Raw genomic sequence first — 19,689 nt, 5'->3', positions numbered from 1 at the left:
CAGGTAAAACAATGAATCTACATACAAATTCACTGCATGACATGGTAAGACAATTTTATCTACCCCGGTACATACAGATTTCCTGCAAAACCTTGTAAGACAATAGAACTACACATTAACTGCATGACCTGGTAAGACAATGGATCTACATACAGATTTACTGCATGACTGGTAAGACAATGGAACTACACATTAACTGCATGACCTGGTAAGACAATGGATCTACATACAGATTTACTGCATGACTGGTAAGACAATGGAACTACACATTAACTGCATGACCTGGTAAGACAATGGATCTACATACAGATTTACTGCATGACTGGTAAGACAATGGAACTACACATTAACTGCATGACCTGGTAAGACAATGGATCTACATACAGATTTACTGCATGACTGGTAAGACAATGGAACTACACATTAACTGCATGACCTGGTAAGACAATGGATCTACATACAGATTTACTGCATGACCTGGAAAGACATTTTATCTACCCCGGAACATACAAATTTACTGCATGACTGGTAAGACAATGGATCTACATACAGATTTACTGCATGACTGGTAAGACAATGGAACTACACATCAACTGCATGACTGGTAAGACAATGGATCTACACATCAACTGCATGACTGGTAAGACAATGGAACTACACATAAACTGCATGACCTGGTAAGACAATGGATCTACATACAGATTTACTGCATGACTGGTAAGACAATGGAACTACATACAGATTTACTGCATGACTGGTAAGACAATGGAACTACACATTAACTGCATGACCTGGTAAGACAATGGATCTACATACAGATTTACTGCATGACTGGTAAGACAATTTTATCTACCCCGGTACATACAGATTTCCTGCAAAACCTTGTAAGACAATAGAACTACACATTAACTGCATGACCTGGTAAGACAATGGATCTACATACAGATTTACTGCATGACTGGTAAGACAATGGAACTACACATTAACTGCATGACCTGGTAAGACAATGGATCTACATACAGATTTACTGCATGACCTGGAAAGACATTTGATCTACCCCGGAACATACAAATTTACTGCATGACTGGTAAGACAATGGATCTACATACAGATTTACTGCATGACTGGTAAGACAATGGAACTACACATCAACTGCATGACTGGTAAGACAATGGATCTACACATCAACTGCATGACTGGTAAGACAATGGATCTACATACAGATTTACTGCATGACTGGTAAGACAATGGAACTACACATAAACTGCATGACCTGGTAAGACAATGGATCTACATACAGATTTACTGCATGACTGGTAAGACAATGGAACTACACATCAACTGCATGACCTGGTAAGACAATGGATCTACATACAGATTTACTGCATGACTGGTAAGACAATGGAACTACACATTAACTGCATGACCTGGTAAGACAATGGATCTACATACAGATTTACTGCATGACTGGTAAGACAATTTTATCTACCCCGGTACATACAGATTTCCTGCAAAATCTTGTAAGACAATAGAACTACACATTAACTGCATGACCTGGTACGACATGGATCTACATACAGATTTACTGCATGACTGGTAAGACAATGGAACTACACATTAACTGCATGACCTGGTAAGACAATGGATCTACATACAGATTTACTGCATGACTGGTAAGACAATGGAACTACATACAGATTTACTGCATGACTGGTAAGACAATGGAACTACACATCAACTGCATGACCTGGTACGACAATGGATCTACATACAGATTTACTGCATGACTGGTAAGACAATGGAACTACACATTAACTGCATGACCTGGTAAGACAATGGATCTACATACAGATTTACTGCATGACTGGTAAGACAATTTTATCTACCCCGGTACATACAGATTTCCTGCAAAACCTTGTAAGACAATAGAACTACACATTAACTGCATGACCTGGTACGACAATGGATCTACATACAGATTTACTGCATGACTGGTAAGACAATGGAACTACACATCAACTGCATGACCTGGTAAGACAATGGATCTACATACAGATTTACTGCATGACTGGTAAGACAATGGAACTACACATTAACTGCATGACCTGGTAAGACAATGGATCTACATACAGATTTACTGCATGACCTGGAAAGACATTTTATCTACCCCGGAACATACAGATTTCCTGCAAGACCTTGTAAGACAATAAAACTACACATTAAATGCATGACCTGGTAAGACAATGGATCTACATACAGATTTACTGCATGACTGGTAAGACAATGGAACTACATACAGATTTACTGTATGATGTGGTAAGACATTTTATCTACCCTGGTACATACAGATCTACTGCATGACTGGTGAGACAATGGAACTACATACAGATTTACTGCACATGACCTGGTCAGACATTTTATCTACCCTGGTACATACAGATTTACTGTATGACCTGGTAAGACAATGGATCTACATACAGATTTACTGCACATGACCTGGTCAGACATTTTATCTACCCTGGTACATACAGATTTACTGTATGACCTGGTAAGACAATGGATCTACATACAGATTTACTGCACATGACCTGGTAAGACAATAGATCCACATACAGATTTACTGCATCTCAGGGGAAGATAATCTGTACCTGAAGGCAGCCTAGCCATGTCTCTGTTCAACATGTCCTGCATTCTTTACGTGTCCTCGTGGAGCTTCTGCACTCCATCCAAATCGTTCTCGAGGAAGACAAGGTCGCCACCAAGGTTGTTAACAGTGTTCCTCTTCTCATCAGCCTGCTTCATCAGAGCACGGCTGCGGTTAATAGACTTTTCAACATCATAGCGAATCCTGTCCAAGTTGGCCTAAGGAAAGATGTATATTAAGTGGAGAATTCACAGTCAACACATACATACACAGAGATGCCAACCCCAAAGTGTTGCAAATAGTAGTTTCAAGGATCAAAATTAGTAGTTTGACCACAAAATTAGTAGTCAACTAAATACTAAAAAAACATGATGGATTCTGAGAAAGATAATATGACACTAATCAAGAGTGAAGCTTTAATTTCACATACCACCAACAGCCGATTTCCAAATATGTAATTTTTTAAGTAAAATTCATATTTTATACTTTTCCTGACTCATGATATTTTGCTTACTAGTATCTCCTTCTTCTATGCGAATGGTAGTGGAACACTTGAATCCCTTGTAGTTCCCCAAAGAGGACGTAAAGATTCTCTCACCCACGAGCTGCCTCCCTTTTCCCGCCAAAACAGTCATGCAACCTGCCATGCTTGTCCCCAGATAGCATTCGGACGTTGGCTCAACGTTGGCAATGTTGGCAAAACAATTGCCACCGTTGGGCCAAAGTCTGAATGCTATCTGGGTCACTCTCTCCTGAATAAGGCCATGCACCTGGGTTTGCTCGGAAACCCGAAGTGTCTTTTGCGGGGAGGTTGGGAGGGCTTGACCTCATGAGTCAGGATAAGTATAAAATATCAGTTTTACCGTATATGACCGTCTATAAGCCGACCCCATGGATAAGCCGACCCCCAAACTTGACCCTCAAAATCAGTGTCAAAATCATATCTCTCATGGATAGGCCGACCCCCCGCGATGGGTCGCGGCCAACAGAGACCAGAGTACCCGGTAAGTATGGTCCATCAACGACGAGACACCATTACGAGAATATTACATAATAAAGATTACCGGTGTTTGTTTACCTTTTTTTAACGATCACTGCTTGCATGCATCAACAACGAGACGCCATTTGGAAAGTGGATATACAGCGTAAGTGTTGGTGAGAATATTACATAATAAAGATTACCGGTGTATTGTGGCAACATGTGTTTGTGTTCCTTTTTATATCCCGACGATCACTGCTTGCATCAACAACGAGACGCCATTTTGTGAAATCGGTGAGTATGGAGAGAAAATCCGACGGATTGGTGGTGGGTCAAGCCACTTCGTGGATTCATCAGCTGTCCTTACATACGTCCTGTATCCCCGCCCCATGGGAACTCGTCACATTATCATCATCATCAACTAAGAACTTATATAGCGCAAGAATCCAGTCAGTATAACTGCTCAAAAGTGCTTTGAGAGGATGCATGTCACATGTATCAGCAATGTCCACTCGGTCTAGGCGTATGTCTTTGAGAAAAAGGTGGGTCTTGAGATTGGTTTTAAAAGTGGCCAAGTCTAAGTTTTAATGGCTGATCATTCCAGAGTCGTGGAGCTTCTCTGGCGAAGGATCGATCTCCATAGGTGGTGGTCCTTGTGTGTGGAACACACAGCATGCCTTGTCCCATGCTTGTATTCCTGGAGTAGTTCCTGGAGATACATAGGGGCTAGGCCTGTCCTTGCTTTGAATGTTAACAGGAGCACTTTATAAGTGATTCTGTCCGCCACCTTCAACCAATGAAGTTTTTTTAACACTGGAGAAATGTGTCTGTCTTTCTTTGTCTTTGTCACAAGTCTAGCTGCACAATTCTGAACACGCTGCAGCTTTGTTATCAATTGCTTTGGTAGTCCAATTAGAAGAGCATTGCAGTAATCTAAATGGGACACAACACAGCACTGAACAAGAGATGTTATGGTCTTTAGATCTACAAATTGACGTATTTGGGTAATGTTTCAGATGTTTAAATATGTATGTCTGCATACTTTGTTTACATGGGACTCTGCACTCACAGATGAGTCAAATACAAATCCCAGATTTCATGCTTCTTTGCTTGGTTCAATAATGCAGCCTCCAATTTCAAAGGTGGGCAGAGCAAGTTTGCCTTTCGTTGACTTTGAAGAGAGAATCAGCAGTTCTGTCTTCTCACTGTTGAGCTTGAGAAAGTTCATCCAATCCTTGATGTCCTTGATACAGTTCATCAAACGACGATATGTATCCTCTACTGATGTTCTGTTGGAGGGCTTGAAGGCCAGATACAGCTGGGTGTCGTCAGCGTAGAGATAAAACAAGAGATTATTGGCGCGAGCAATGTCCCCCGAGAGGTGATGTGTAGATAGTAAACAACACTGGTCCCAGTACAGAACCCTGTGGAACTCCATACTTGAGGCTAACTTTCTCTGACATTTGCCCATTGACTCTCACAGACTGAAATCGTCCTGACAGATAGGAATCCAGCCAGGAATAAGCTTCACTAGTAAGATTGAATCTCTAATTCAATATGTTGAGAAGAATGGACTGGTCAATTGTGTCAAAAGCAGCTGACAAATTGAGCAACACCAACACTGCCACACCATCTGAATCAATTGCCGGCAGCAATTCACTCTACACACGTACAAGAGCCGTTTCCGTACATCAGTATGCAGACTGCAACTTTTCTGCTTTCCCAGTTCTGATGATATGATCATGAAGCCTTGATGCTACCACTCTCTCCATGATCTTAGCAGCAAAGGGCAAGTTGGAGACTGGTCTGTAAGATTTTAGGTTAGGAGAGAGTGACAAGCATGGCAGGTCACATGACTGTTTTGGCGGGGAAAGGGAGGCAACTCGTGGGTGAGAGAACTTTTACGTCCTCTTTGAGGAACTACAAAGGATTCAAGTGTTCCACTCCCATTCACATAGAAGAAGGAGATAAGCAAAATATCATGAGTCGGGATATAAGGAAAAATAATAACCATTATATTTCTTCTTGTCGTATGTGTTTGTTTAATCAACGAAAGTATCAGTTTTAGTCCATATATCCGAATGTTAATGAATTTTATCAAATTCCATAGAATTTTTAGTGCAATCGTATTGGCGTAGTTTGAGGCTAAAATTCGTAGTGACTACGATAGCATCGTAGAGGTTGGCATCTCTGCATACAATTTCTTACACATTTACCACTACAATGCTAACAAGACTAGATCCATAATAAGGATAGATCAGGAAGAACAGAAATCATAGGTTCCGAGTGACTGAAAGAGTTTGGTTTTACGCCACTTTCAGCAATATCCCAGCAATATCATGGCAGGGGACACCAGAAATGGGCTTCACACATTGTACCCATGTGGGGAATCGAACCTAGGTCTTTGGCGTCACAACCAAATGCTTTAACCACTACGCTACCCCACCGCCCCCTCATAGGTTCTGGTTCACCTGAAGGATGCAACTTTGGACATTGAATTGCAGGGCCTTAGACATGTCATCACTATGTAGACAGATATTCACAAATACATGCCCATGATGAAGTCAGATTTATACAATGGACATTGTTCCTATAAATATGATGATGGCAACAGTTTGATGCTTCTGTTAGTCAGCACCTACCAGTCGGACAGCATCTCTTGCTTTCCTCAAAGCATCATTGGCTGCATCCTCTGCAGTTTCTATCGCCTTCACAATGTTCTTGTACACCTTCGCCGCTCTCAAGGCATCCTCGGCTCCGACTCGGGTCTTGTTGAACAAGCTAAACATCGAAACACATTCATGCATTAAGATATTGATATTGATTTATCTGCCATTTTTCAAAAGTTTGTCCAATAGTCTATAAATAACAAAATCGGGAAATGTGCTCAATTATTCATTTCAGTTTAGTATTATGCTGCTTTCAGCAATATTCCAGCAACATCACGGCGGGGGACACCAGAAATGGGCTTCACACATTGTGCCCTTCATGTGGTGATTCTAGAACCTGGGATCATTATCAATGGTCATATATTGCTGCATCCCTAAACCTGTCAAAACAATCAATTGCTTGGATAACCATTAGGCTACCCATAATCTAATACCTGCCTCTATTGTGACTGGAACATATCAAAATCTTTCTAAATTAACAAAGAACACTTGGTACAATAGTTTAGGAAATATATTATTTTTGGAACAGCGTTAGGGTAACCAAGCATTTCAAGTGTTTACTCATCGCACCTAAGGCCTGGACTGATTCCCACATGTGTGCCCCATTTCTCGTATCCTCCGTGTGATATTGCTGAAATATGTCTAGAGGTGGTGTAAAACTCAGCAGCTCACATGTAGCACCCCATATCAGTTTTGAAAATACCCACAGTAAGAAATAGAAACCTAAAAAACAAGCATTGTCACTTAGGTGACATAATCCCCTGCTGCAAATGATCAAATCAAACTTAAAAAGTAATGAAAGTGAATGTTGTAGTTTAAGATGAAGTTAAATGACGACAAAAGAATGACCAGTCAACCTGCACCTTCCAAAGATGATGGTTTGTGTCAAATATGAAGAAAATACAGTGAATCGTTTGTGATATGTCTCACTGATAAGCTTAACATGCAGATTTACAGGCTGAAATCTTCAAAGTTTGGCCGTGACCTTGAAAAATATGTGAAGGTCACCAAAATCGACTGGGCCCTGCGCCTTCCCAAGATAAAGCTTGGTGTCAATATGAAGAAAATCCAGTAAACAGTTCTTGAGATATCTTGCTGACAAGGGTAAAAGGTTAAAGTCCCCTTGTGACCTTGAACTAAAGGTCAAGGTCACAAAACCTGACTGAAACCTTTTGCATACTGTGATGAAGATAGGTACTAAATATGAAAAGAATCTAGTTAACGGTTCTTAAGATATTTCAATTAGTATGTACGGATGTACAGACGTACGGACAGAGCCTAATACTATATCCCCTGCCGCGTGTTTATAACAAAGTCTGTTTGCCTCGTCACTACTCTGTGTCTCTCACCTATCCAGTTGCTTGGCGTATCTGGCCAGTCTCTCGGCATGATCCCAGGCCCGGTCCACCATCGCGGTCACTCGAGGCACTGTCCGGTTCAAGTTCCCCACAATCTCAGACAGACGATCAGTTACAGCGTCCAGGGTTGAGTGGCGATTTTGCAGAGTCTGAGTAGACAAGGTCAAGGATTTGTTTGTTGTTAGATTATGCACTTGGATCAATATTTTGGCTATATGATGTCAGTCTGAAATGATTCAAGCCTGGACCAGACAATCCAGTGACCAATATTGTGAGCAACAATCTACAATGTCACTGAGCCAAGTCACTAAAACTTACCATCAGGTTCATTAAAAATGAAAACAATACATAACTGAAATTAACATCTGTTTTTATCTGACAACATGTCATACATGCAAAAGTATTTAGAAATTACATAGTATTTTATAAAACCAAATCTATAAAACTGGTGACTGGACATTGATATTTTGCTCAGACTGTTCAATCAGTGAGTTGTAGTGAAATTGTTAGCATTGCAAATCAAGACTTGTGTCCTTTATCCTTGATATACAGGCTTTGCTGACATGGGCCCCGTTTCACGAAGCTCTCGTAAGCCTAAGATCTCGTAACTTTTCCCGTAGCATTCCTACTTCCTATACTGTCACATTGAAGTATGATAGTCATAGCGCGATGAGAGCTTTGTGAAACGGGGCCATGATCTTCATTTGCCTGAGAAATAAATGTAACTTCACACTGACAACTGTGGCAAACATGGAGAATCAACCATTTGACCAAATAGTGCAAAGCAAATCGGCATGATATTGGCTTTCTTCAAGATTTTGTATTCCCTCCTTGAACTTTTGACATTGATCAACATAAAAATCAAAACAAATCCAGCAAATATGAAACTAAATGCTGACCCAATACTGCAAAAATACCAATACTCATCTGATATGAACAGAGCTTAAATACATCAATTATTTATTTAGAAAAGGTTGCTTTTGTTAGGCCAATTTCAGATTAAGTCAGTGGTAAAGAATTGGATTCATGATAGTCTTGGCGCTGTGTTTGAGGAACAGGGATGTGGTCTGTTCTGTCTTAATCGGGGTAGGCTGTATAGAAGACAGGAGATGTGAGAACATACCCAGATATTTTCTTTCAGGCGATCCAGCAGGTTCCGGGCTTCATCAATGTAGTAGTTGCCGTCGGTCACCAGGTTGTCTGTATCACCTCCCAGGTCTTCTATGTCATCATACTTTTCCTAATAATGAGTGAGTGAGTGAGTTGGGATTAACAGAATCTCAGTTACATCATCCAGCTTAACATAGAAAGTGACACAGCCCCCATATTTTTTTTAATATACTGAGAGAAACAAATAAAGGAACACAGGAAAATTCAAGCATTCCTTCAATATTTTCCAACTTTCATCACCAGCTTTGAATTTCTGTGGGAGGAAATCTGAGAATAAATAAAGGAACACTGCCATGAAGTGGTTTTCTCTTATTTGTTTTCCTCAGTATATTTCCTTTTCCACACTTTTTTCACTTTGCTTTGTCCTTATAGACCAAAAAAAATTGATGACTTGAAGGTAGGTGAAACACAATGCAGCAATGAAGGCCTCACCAAAATATCTGCTAGCTTGGCACCGAGTCTGAGTGTCTCTTCTTGCAGAACTCGTCTAGCAACGGCACTGGCCTTCTGGGACTGATTCTTCAAGTCCTCCAGACTGTCTGTCAAATCCTTCAGCTTCTTCTCTGTGTCTGTCGCATTGAAGTTCTTCCTCTTCAACCTGAGTACTCTTCTCAGCAACTTCTCCGCAAGCCTTTAAGAAGAGTATGTATTTTATGACTATTAAGTATTAACTTCCTTCAAGGTCACTTGGCGTAAACCATTCCAGGGTCCTACAGATCTTGAAAATAGTTTGTCTACAAGAGATCTAGAAAGTAGTGGAGTGGTGGACAACAAGAGATCTTAAAAGAAGTTTGTCCTAAGAGGTCTAGAAAATAGTTCGTCCCCAAAGGATCTAGAAAGTAATCTGTCCACAAGACATCAAGAAAGCAGCATATTCCAAGACAGCCAGACAGTAGTTGGTCTCCAAAGAATGCAGAAAGTAGTTTGTCCTTAAGATACAGCCTAGGCTTATCAGAATGGTGACCTTCTCCAATACCAGTGTAATCATTAAAGTGAGTCAATTCCTATAATTGCAAACTAATCACAGACACAAAACCCATATAACAAGTTGATGACAACTTCATATGACAACTCATGCCAATAAACAGTATATTTTAATATTTTATGACTATATGTCATACCAAGGTAATCTTCAACATCTCCAAATAATCTTTTTAACATACTTCCTTTCATCATATGAGTCATCATCTCTTCTGCTGAAATCTCGTCCCAAGACCTCATTCAGAATACGCTGTGCCTCAGCAAATGCTGAAGTGATATTGACGCCTGATTGAACGTTGAACAATCTCTCCACTAAAGTCTCCAGGTCGTTAATGTCACCTGAAATAGACATAGACTGTAGGTTAAAGTATATGATTGACAGGATCATAACAGGTGAATCTGATTGACAGGTGCACAATAACGGTATGCATACATAATAGGTGAATCCAATTGACAGGTGCACAATAACAGGTGAATCTGATTGACAGGTGCACAATATGTATATATCACAGGTAAATTTGATAAACAGACACAATATGCATATAGTACATAATCCACAGTTGCACAATATGGAAATGACACAGGTGAATCTGGTAGACAGATTCACAATATACATACAGGTGAACATAATTGACAGTTGCACAATGTGCATACATAGCTTGAAGTCACTTACAGGTACATAATACGTCACAGGTTAAAATGATGAACAGAAGAAAACTATACACATATGGATATGAGTGATAGATGCAAACTTTGTGCAGTTACAGGTATGAACTGAAAGTAGGCTACAGCCAAAAATGTTCTTAAAATGTTCCTACCCTTAATGTCATCAAACAATCTCCGAATGTTGTCCTCAATCTTTGTGGCACTGTCCAGCATGTTAGAGGCATCGACAGTCAGGCCATTAATTCGTCTCTGAGTGCGGCCCACCTGGAATGGTTCAAGTTTTCTGGCCCTTATTTCTCAAGGTGTTAGGATAGTGCTTAGTCAAAACCCCTAGTGTGCAGTACACTACCCTGTTCACTTAAAAGAACCCTCTCATCCGATGGTAGGTGACCAGATGGTGGACACATGAACATGTGCAGACACTTGGTCAAAATACAGTGACTATGTGTCCCAGTTCACCTAGAGGCAAATAGGTACCTTGTGAGGACTGCGACTAACAGGCTGCATGAGTTGAATACTCCCCAGGGAGTTGAGTTGGATATTTATACAGTCTGCTCACCATTCTGTACATACCTAGATCAGTTCTCATAATATATATATCACCAGTAATAACTTAACAGCTTCTTTAATCATGAACATACCAAATAACTGTACACCATCATATCAGTGACATTGTTCAGCACAACTCTACAACCAAAGCTTTTCCAATTTTCCACCAAACAGGAAACAGTAGTCCGAAAATGGGCATGGCCATATTAGTGTTTTCAGTTTACGGAAATATGAATATAAAATTAGTGCTTGCGTAGGCAATCAAATGGCACTGAATCACTTGCAATGTATTTATAGAAACTTACCCGATTCATAAGTCGTTCAGCCACATCCTGGAAAAACTCAGTTTGGTTTCTGTAGTCAAAGACATTGGCCAGACTTGCCATCTTGGAAATGTTGACAAGCTCCTAGAACAAAATATGGTTTCACAGTTTTATCTCAATGTCTCAATGAATTAATTGCTTCCCCTCCAAACCAGATTCAGTTTACCACTTGTATTTACAAGGGCTTAGAACTAATATGGCTTCACTATTTCAACTCAATTTTCCCATGCATTGAGCAAAGGGAACACTTCCATCCAAACCAGATTTAGTATACCATTTGTATTTACAAGGGACTCGAACACAAAGGTTACACAGTTTCAACTCTATTTTCCGATGAATTGAGCAAAGGGAAAATTGCATTTACCTTTTGCCTTCAGAGTTTCAACTCAATTTTCCCATGAATAAGGCAAAGGGAAAGCCTTTCCCCAAACCAGATTCAATTTACCACCTGTGCCCTTGTGTTAATTATGTGTTTATGCAGGACAGCAGGAATGGAGAATCTGAAAGAAATCTTTTAAAATGTACTTTCAGTTTATTGAATTTATTAGTGGTAATTCTGACTTCCTCCAACTCATACCAGAAGTTCAACTGTTTCGTTTTGGATCCTCCGTAGTTCCTTCCATGGTAACGGCACTGTGATGTTCCGTAAATTGACTGCCAAGGTCATGTTCTGGAGGTCATTCAACAGAACACCAGGGCAACCAGTGTAGCATGCTGCAAACAGAACATAACATCGAACATCTTAACATACACTTTTCTCAATACATTTGGTTCATCCTGAATTTGCTTAAAAACAAACAAGTGATAATTAATGACGATGAGCGTAATGAGTGATGATATTATATTTTCATCATACTTTACTTTAGGCCAGATTCTTTTTCATTTTGGTTTACTGATTTTAAAATTGAAACGATTTAGTTTGTAGACTGAAACATAGATAAGACAGCATGCATTGTACAGGATGTTCATTAATCATGTTATTAAAGTTTCATTTGGAGGTGTCACTTATAAATCTTTTTTACAATTCTGGCCTGGTTCTGTTCTTACTGATATTATTCGTATAAATCTTAAGTCTTGACAACAGCACTCATTGCCGTATTTCTGTCACAGCGATCATTAACGTATACATAAAATACAACTTGTCATACTGATATTTACTTTTAATTGTATGTATTTAAGGACAACAGATCTGTCAACCATTCCAGTCATAATATAAGGCCTTATGTGAGTCTTCATAATCTTACACAATCACTACCCCTCACCCCCAACCCCATAAGAATGTAATGCACTGACTATGTAGCTAAAGGGCAGGGTGCTGTTGTACAGAACATCCTTAGCGATAAGACTACCTTAAGTCTATGTTAAGGTATGGGAGTTACGGCCACCTTAGTGCTAAGACTACCTTAAATCTATGTTAAGGTATGGGAGTTACGGTCACCTTAACGCTAAAATCGCTTTGTACAACGGCACCCAGGAAATATAGTCAAAGATTTACTAATGTTTACCTGCAGTTTGGATATTTAAAGACTATTTGAATTTTTGTAAAGGTATGGATCACAGCAGTGTTAAATGAACACCCCCCATCCATGGTCTAAACATCTGAACATACATATGAAGAGCCATATAACTGTGTGTTTAAATACATAATGGTATGACCTATCTTCAGTGTGCGAAATAGCCACTGGCCCTCTAACCCATGGCTAGTTAAAATCCAGTCGGGCCAGTAAATCTCCACAGTCACTGGCCGACTGGCTAGTGAATTTTCATGGGGTCATTTTGTTAATATATCACTCTCTCTGACTGTTAAATCATAACACACTTTTAAACCATGCAAGATCATCGCCTGATGAAAATGTTTATCATATTAGCAGCTTAATGATGAAACCCGTGTCCACATTCAAATTTCTGACTAGTGAATTATTTTGTGGTAGTAATTTTCAGGCATAGCTAGCCCGACTGGCTAGCAAAATTTGGAAGCTATTTCGCACACTGCCTATCTTTGTTTTGTAACTGACTCTTTATCAAATAGTGCATAAAACAATTCCCATTTGCCTTTACTATACTTCACAACTATACACTAAATGTGAAGTCAATCTGAAAAGCTTTTTGATGAACAGCCTCAACTAACTACAAGTAATATCACAGAACTTAAGAAGGTATTTTCATGCTTAAGGTTTTCAGAAGGATCAAATCATATCATTTCAAAATTTCTGGATGACTTTATATCAACAAAATATGTAGGTGAAAGGTAATAATATGCCTATTTCTACAGGAGACTTCCAAAAGAATTTAAAAGACATGCAAAGAATCTTTGATGGATAAAAGAATAATCTGAGATACATAAGCAGTAACCATGCTGCAGATGATGGTGATCTAGTTTCACTCGGTCTCATGCATGGATGTGTACCTGTTGAATGTCTTCAATGTGGATGCATAGTTTGATAAAAGTAAAAACAAAACACGCATGACATGAGGAACATGTAGGAATATCTTACTGGACGTAGAATGAACAATACAAATAATTTTCATGACATTAGGGTGCCAATTATGGGCATTTAAAGTCCTCATTCACTGAAGTCTTAAACTTGAAGGCTAAACTGAAGTCTTCAACTTGAAGTCTAAACTGAATGAACCTTCAGCAACCCATGCTTGTCATAAAAGGCGACTAACGGGATCGGTGGTCAGGCTCGCTGACTTTGTTGACACATGTCATCGGTTCTCAATTGCATAAATCGATGCTCATGCTGCTGATCACTGGATTGTCTGGTCCAGTCTCAATTAACTACAGACCACCGCCATATAGCTGGAATATTGCTGAGTGCGGCGTAAAACTGAACTAACTTACTCATTCTTTTAAACAAAATAACTTCAAGGTGAATCTGAATTCTGATAAAGCATAAACTAACTTTAAAAAGATCTTTGTTTGAATTCAAATACCAGTAAATACAAAAATATAGCTTTTGTTGTGTTTCATTAAAACAAATTTACTGGATGTATTTTTAAAACACAGGGATATTCTTTCTTCAAAGTTTTCTTGCAGAGACAGATCAACATATGGTAACGCTGAGTTTTGTAGAGAATGGAACAAGATGCAGTACATACAGACACAGGTGCCATTCTGTACAGCAAAGCCATGTACGTCACATTCATCACACTTGATGCCTTCAATACCAGGGAGACAGTCACAGCGGCCCGTATTCATGTCACATGACTCAGTCACAGATCCTTCCTTGTTGCAATTGCATGGCTTACAATTGCTGCCAAGTTTCAGGGGGTTGCCATAGTAACCAGGGGAACACCTGATCAACATAGTTTTTTAACATAATCATCAGTTAGTCATGTACTGGCATATTTATCTATAGGCTTAAAATTGGACCGATGAATTGCAATCTAACTTGAAAGTAATAAACATATAATACTCAATGAAACACTGATCATAATACAAACATCAGACCAAGTCTTTGATTTTTTTGCAGAATTTATGTCCTGAAAATAAATGAGTTGTTTAACAAACTATTATTAAAATTTTGACACAGTTCACTATTTGTTACGAGGAACAGCCAGGTGTGCGAGAAAGGATGGAGCCGCCACAGCACAGGTAAATGAATCAATGACTTTGTCGGCACTTATGCACGTGCTTCATGTACACCAGGCTGTTCCTCTCTTTGCACTCCTCCCTCATAACAAATAGTGCACTGTGTAAAAATGTTAATGATAGTTTGTTAAACAACTTATTTATGTTTCGGACATAAAATCACAGAGTTGCCAAAAATAACAGAGTTGGTCTGATGTTTTGATTATGATCAGTGTTTCATTGAGTATTATATGTTTATTAGTTTTTGAGTTAGACTGCAATTCATCGATCCAATTTTGAGCCAAACGGACTATAGTTGTACCAAAAACCAAAAAGGGTTCATTATGTTTTATGTAAATCATATGAATGAGATATACTAAAATAAAAATTTCAAACAAAACACAAAGTTGCCATTGCTAACGAAAGTTGTGTTATGTTAAGTTTTAAATTAAAAAAAGACTCAAATTTGATCAAAATAATTAATGTTACAGAACAAACTGAACATGCTTTTTTAGATTGTTGTCATACTTGCCACAAATAGTTTTGAAATCACAAGGTTGCATTTGGGGAAATTAATGAGATGCTGGCACATGAAAGTGTCCACTGTATGTCTTTTAGGCACCAGAGAATGAACAAAGAAATGAATCCAACTCAAGCCTAGAATGATTTGGCATTTAAATTAAACACTGTTGAGTGCTCCATTTGGATTTTTCTTTACGCTTTGTAAATATAATTTTGCACAAAGTAATTGTGAAGAGTAAATGTCTGTCGAATAGCCTACCAGACTTTGTTATTAAAATCAGATCTTAGTTTTGTGTAGCAGTAGCCAGCACTAAGATCTGGCCCCGATTTCTCAAAACAAACTTAAGTCTGGGTTTTGACTATTACTCAAATGGGAGAAAATGCATTTCCCCGAATGAACTGAAATTGATACTAAACTCAAACATAGTAGACAATATGAGTTTGGTGGATAGATTACTGAAGTTTTTTTGTTTGCTTTTTATTTTAAAAATACCATTGAGTTAAAATTCAGCTGATTCAAATTGTCAAACTCAATTTGAAATTTGAGAAAAAACTTCAGTTTTCAGAATTGGGGAGCCTGATTTGAATGAGTTTGCACACCAGACATTTTCTTCCAACTTCATTGATATGAAATCTATGTATGTTTCATGGCCTCTTATTGACCAATCAGAATTACTATTCACTTAAACCCTGCACAGTACATACCTTTCACATCTAGACCCTGTGTAGCCCACTGAGCAGTTGGTGCAAGTCAACACACCTGACATGTCCTCACAGGAAGAACTGAAACTGGGGAGCAAAATTAAACATTAGTAAGCCCTACTATTTAATATATACAGTCATCCCTTGCAATAACACCATTTGTGATGCTGTGGTTAAACTGTGGAATAATCTGTGGCTCCCATAAAAATAGTTCCCTCGTGATTACACATTGTCACGTGTTATGGCGGGGGATGACTAAAATTCTTGGTATCTTGGGTACACAGGGGCCCAGTCATCTATGGTGCCACAACTCACTACACAGAGTTACATCCCTTTGGTACACCAGAATCCCCTGCTGAGTTTTTCAAATCCCATATTCCCTTGAATATGTTAACAGACTTTACTGAAGTGGTAAACGTTTATAAATCACCTGCATCAGATCCTCACACATTTTCGTGTTATGTCATGATGTAACTGTTTGAAGTAGTGTTAAAGTCAATTCGTTAAGCTGATCACTATTTCCGGTGCTGTATACGAGACAATTACACATGGTAATCTTAATCCCTGCATATAAGACAATGTCAAGCAAAACCAAATTAGAAATGAATAGGTAAATAATCTGGTCTAGCGATGGTTAATTGCAAATTTGACGTCTTTACCGACAAAAGTTGTCTTCTTTTGTGTGTTTGTTCATGCGAAGCGATACATTGTCGTTTTCTTACCCCCTGAAAAAAAGTTTGTCGAAGGTGTAACCCATAGATAAGCCGACCCCTTCTACAGAATGCTATTTTTGGTCCTCAAAATTCGGCTTATCTACAGTTATATACGGTACTCATATGAATGAATTTCCAGCAATGAGTTATCTCCCCAAGACATTGAAGGAATTTAATAAAAAGATTTAAGAAACACTCCTCGTCATATCATCTAGCAAAATCTGTCTTTCTCTAGAACTAACCTCTGTTCATGCCAATAATGATTCTGGTATGCACTTATATCTTGTCTCACACTCTATGATTCAATACAGGAAAATAAAATCACGCTCACAGCAGAATGTTTATCAGGATCATGGCATCATAAAAATCTACTGGTTTTGATCTACTGAACTTTTCTCTATGGTCTTGAGTACCTGGAGGTGACAGGTGTTTGAGAGTTTTGTCAACAATCTACTGATCTACTAAATGGTCTTGAGGACTTGATGTTGACAAGAACTTCACTGTTTCAGTGTTTTGTCAACAATCTACTGATCTACTGAATGGTCTTGAGGACTTGATGTTGACAAGAACTTCACTGTTTCAGTGTTTTGTCAACAATCTACTGATCTACTGAATGGTCTTGAGGACTTGATGTTGACAAGAACTTCACTGTTTCAGTGTTTTGTCAACAATCTACTGATCTACTGAATGGTCTTGAGGACTTGATGTTGACAAGAGCTTCACTGTTTCAGTGTTTGAGAGTTTTGTCAACAATCTACTGATCTACTGAATGGTCTTGAGGACTTGATGTTGACAAGAACTTCACTGTTTCTGTTTTGTCAACTGTTTCTTGAGTGATGTTGACAAGAACTTTGTTTGTCAACAATCTACTGATCTACTGAATGGTCTTGAGGACTTGATGTTGACAAGAGCTTCACTGTGTTTCAGTGAATGGTCTTGAGGACTTGATGTTGACAAGAACTTCAAGTGTTTGTCAACAATCTACTGATCTACTGAATGGTCTTGAGGACTTGATGTTGACAAGAACTTCACTGTTTCAGTGTTTTGTCAACAATCTACTGATCTACTGAATGGTCTTGAGGACTTGATGTTGACAAGAGCTTCACTGTTTCAGTGTTTGAGAGTTTTGTCAACAATCTACTGATCTACTGAATGGTCTTGAGGACTTGATGTTGACAAGAACTTCACTGTTTCAGTGTTTTGTCAACAATCTACTGATCTACTGAATGGTCTTGAGGACTTGATGTTGACAAGAACTTCACTGTTTCAGTGTTTTGTCAACAATCTACTGATCTACTGAATGGTCTTGAGGACTTGATGTTGACAAGAACTTCACTGTTTCAGTGTTTTGTCAACAATCTACTGATCTACTGAATGGTCTTGAGGACTTGATGTTGACAAGAGCTTCACTGTTTCAGTGTTTATCAACAATCTACTGATCTACTGAATGGTCTTGAGGACTTGATGTTGACAAAAGCTTCGCTGTTTCAGTACCGACTGTTTACCTGTTTGAGGGTTCTATGCGCGGACAGGCACATGGAGAACAATCCCAGGGGGAGCCACGGGTTGCCACTCCGAAGAACCCCGGCAGACACTGGTTACATCGGTCTCCAGTAGTGTTGTGCTGGCACTCCTGGGAATACACAGAATACACAGACTCTGACACCAGGTGTCTCGGTTATATCATTCTATTGTCACATTATGTCAGTTTGAGATAACATCCTGAACATGACATCACGTCGGTGTTGTAATCGAGGAAAACAGATCTATGTAATCTTACATGCATATCTAACAGCAGACTGTTTCATTTGCTGCAGAAGTCTGAATATCCAGTTACATCTTTTAATTTGAAATGACTGACTAACTGAGTTTGGTTTTATGCCGCTTTTAGCAATATTTCAGCAACATCATTGCAGGGGACACCGGAAATGGGCTTCACACGTTGTACCCATGTGGGGATTCGAACCCTGGTCTTCGGCGTGACAAGCCAACGCTTTAACCACTAAGCTACCCCACCGTCCTAATTTGAAATGAATACAAATTACCAAGACATAGGTTACATTAAAATATTAAATTTGCTCGACCTCCATGTGCAGTGTACTAAAGGATATTTTGCCTTGGGCCCTATTCAAAAAGCTACATAACTGGGGCCCTGAATCATTATAGTTAAGGACACGTCATAGAAGTTTTAATGAAGCATCATAGGTTGTTCAGTCTTAGTAGGAACTTTGTGTCATTACTTATTCTAAAGCTGTATGAACTCATCTGAATAATTTCTTTTCTCTTTGCTTATACACCTTGAAATAGTTTTGGTATTTACCCTGCAGAATCCTGTTTCCGGGTCACAAACATCACTGTGTCCGTTGCAACGACAGCGTCTGATTCGCCCAATGGTGATTTCAGGTTGAGAAAGGTCATTGGTTCCATTTTGCTTTTCTCTAAAGAACCCATCACCAGGATTCTGAAAATGACAACAATGTAAGGTAACATATATGGTTAGGACAGTAACAGAACGACAGTCAAACTGATGGTTCAGGGCGCCGTTCGACTAACCGATCTTATCTAAGATCAATCCTAGCAAGTTACGACAATTTTACAATCGTCTTAGCTAAAAGTTACTTCCGTTCCTTTAACCGATCTCGGGCTGATTGTAGCCAGTCCTGCTCTTATGATCCGATCCTAGCTAAGATCGAGACTCTTTCGTGCAAGAGATAGAAAAATGTGAGGCACAAGTTATCTCCCTTTGCATATTCTACCTGATGATGGAAGTAGCTTTCGAACCAAGTGTAAACGTGGAGAAGAAACCTTGAGCAAGAAAGAGCAATTTTTCTCTGGTGTA

The 19,689-nt window shown here is 39.1% G+C and overlaps 1 protein-coding gene across 1 annotated transcript in view; it reads right to left on the bottom strand.

Moving 5' to 3' along the window:
- LOC124266055 (laminin subunit alpha-2-like) overlaps window positions 1-19,689 on the bottom strand; it is a 145,055-nt gene that overhangs the window by 23,545 nt on the left and 101,821 nt on the right. Inside the window, 14 exon segments of the mRNA XM_046700874.1 lie at window positions 2,446-2,453; window positions 2,699-2,862; window positions 6,266-6,404; window positions 7,642-7,799; window positions 8,774-8,890; window positions 9,253-9,451; window positions 9,984-10,140; window positions 10,620-10,731; window positions 11,322-11,423; window positions 11,917-12,053; window positions 14,442-14,638; window positions 16,141-16,224; window positions 18,356-18,483; window positions 19,171-19,311. Of these exon segments, the coding sequence (XP_046556830.1) occupies window positions 2,446-2,453; window positions 2,699-2,862; window positions 6,266-6,404; window positions 7,642-7,799; window positions 8,774-8,890; window positions 9,253-9,451; window positions 9,984-10,140; window positions 10,620-10,731; window positions 11,322-11,423; window positions 11,917-12,053; window positions 14,442-14,638; window positions 16,141-16,224; window positions 18,356-18,483; window positions 19,171-19,311 (1,843 nt within the window).

Source organism: Haliotis rubra, unplaced genomic scaffold (genome assembly GCF_003918875.1).
Source record: "Haliotis rubra isolate DU_JTF1 unplaced genomic scaffold, ASM391887v1 Scf10, whole genome shotgun sequence".
NCBI classification, from domain to species: domain Eukaryota; kingdom Metazoa; phylum Mollusca; class Gastropoda; order Lepetellida; family Haliotidae; genus Haliotis; species Haliotis rubra.
This window is presented reverse-complemented; position numbering and strand designations above follow the sequence as displayed.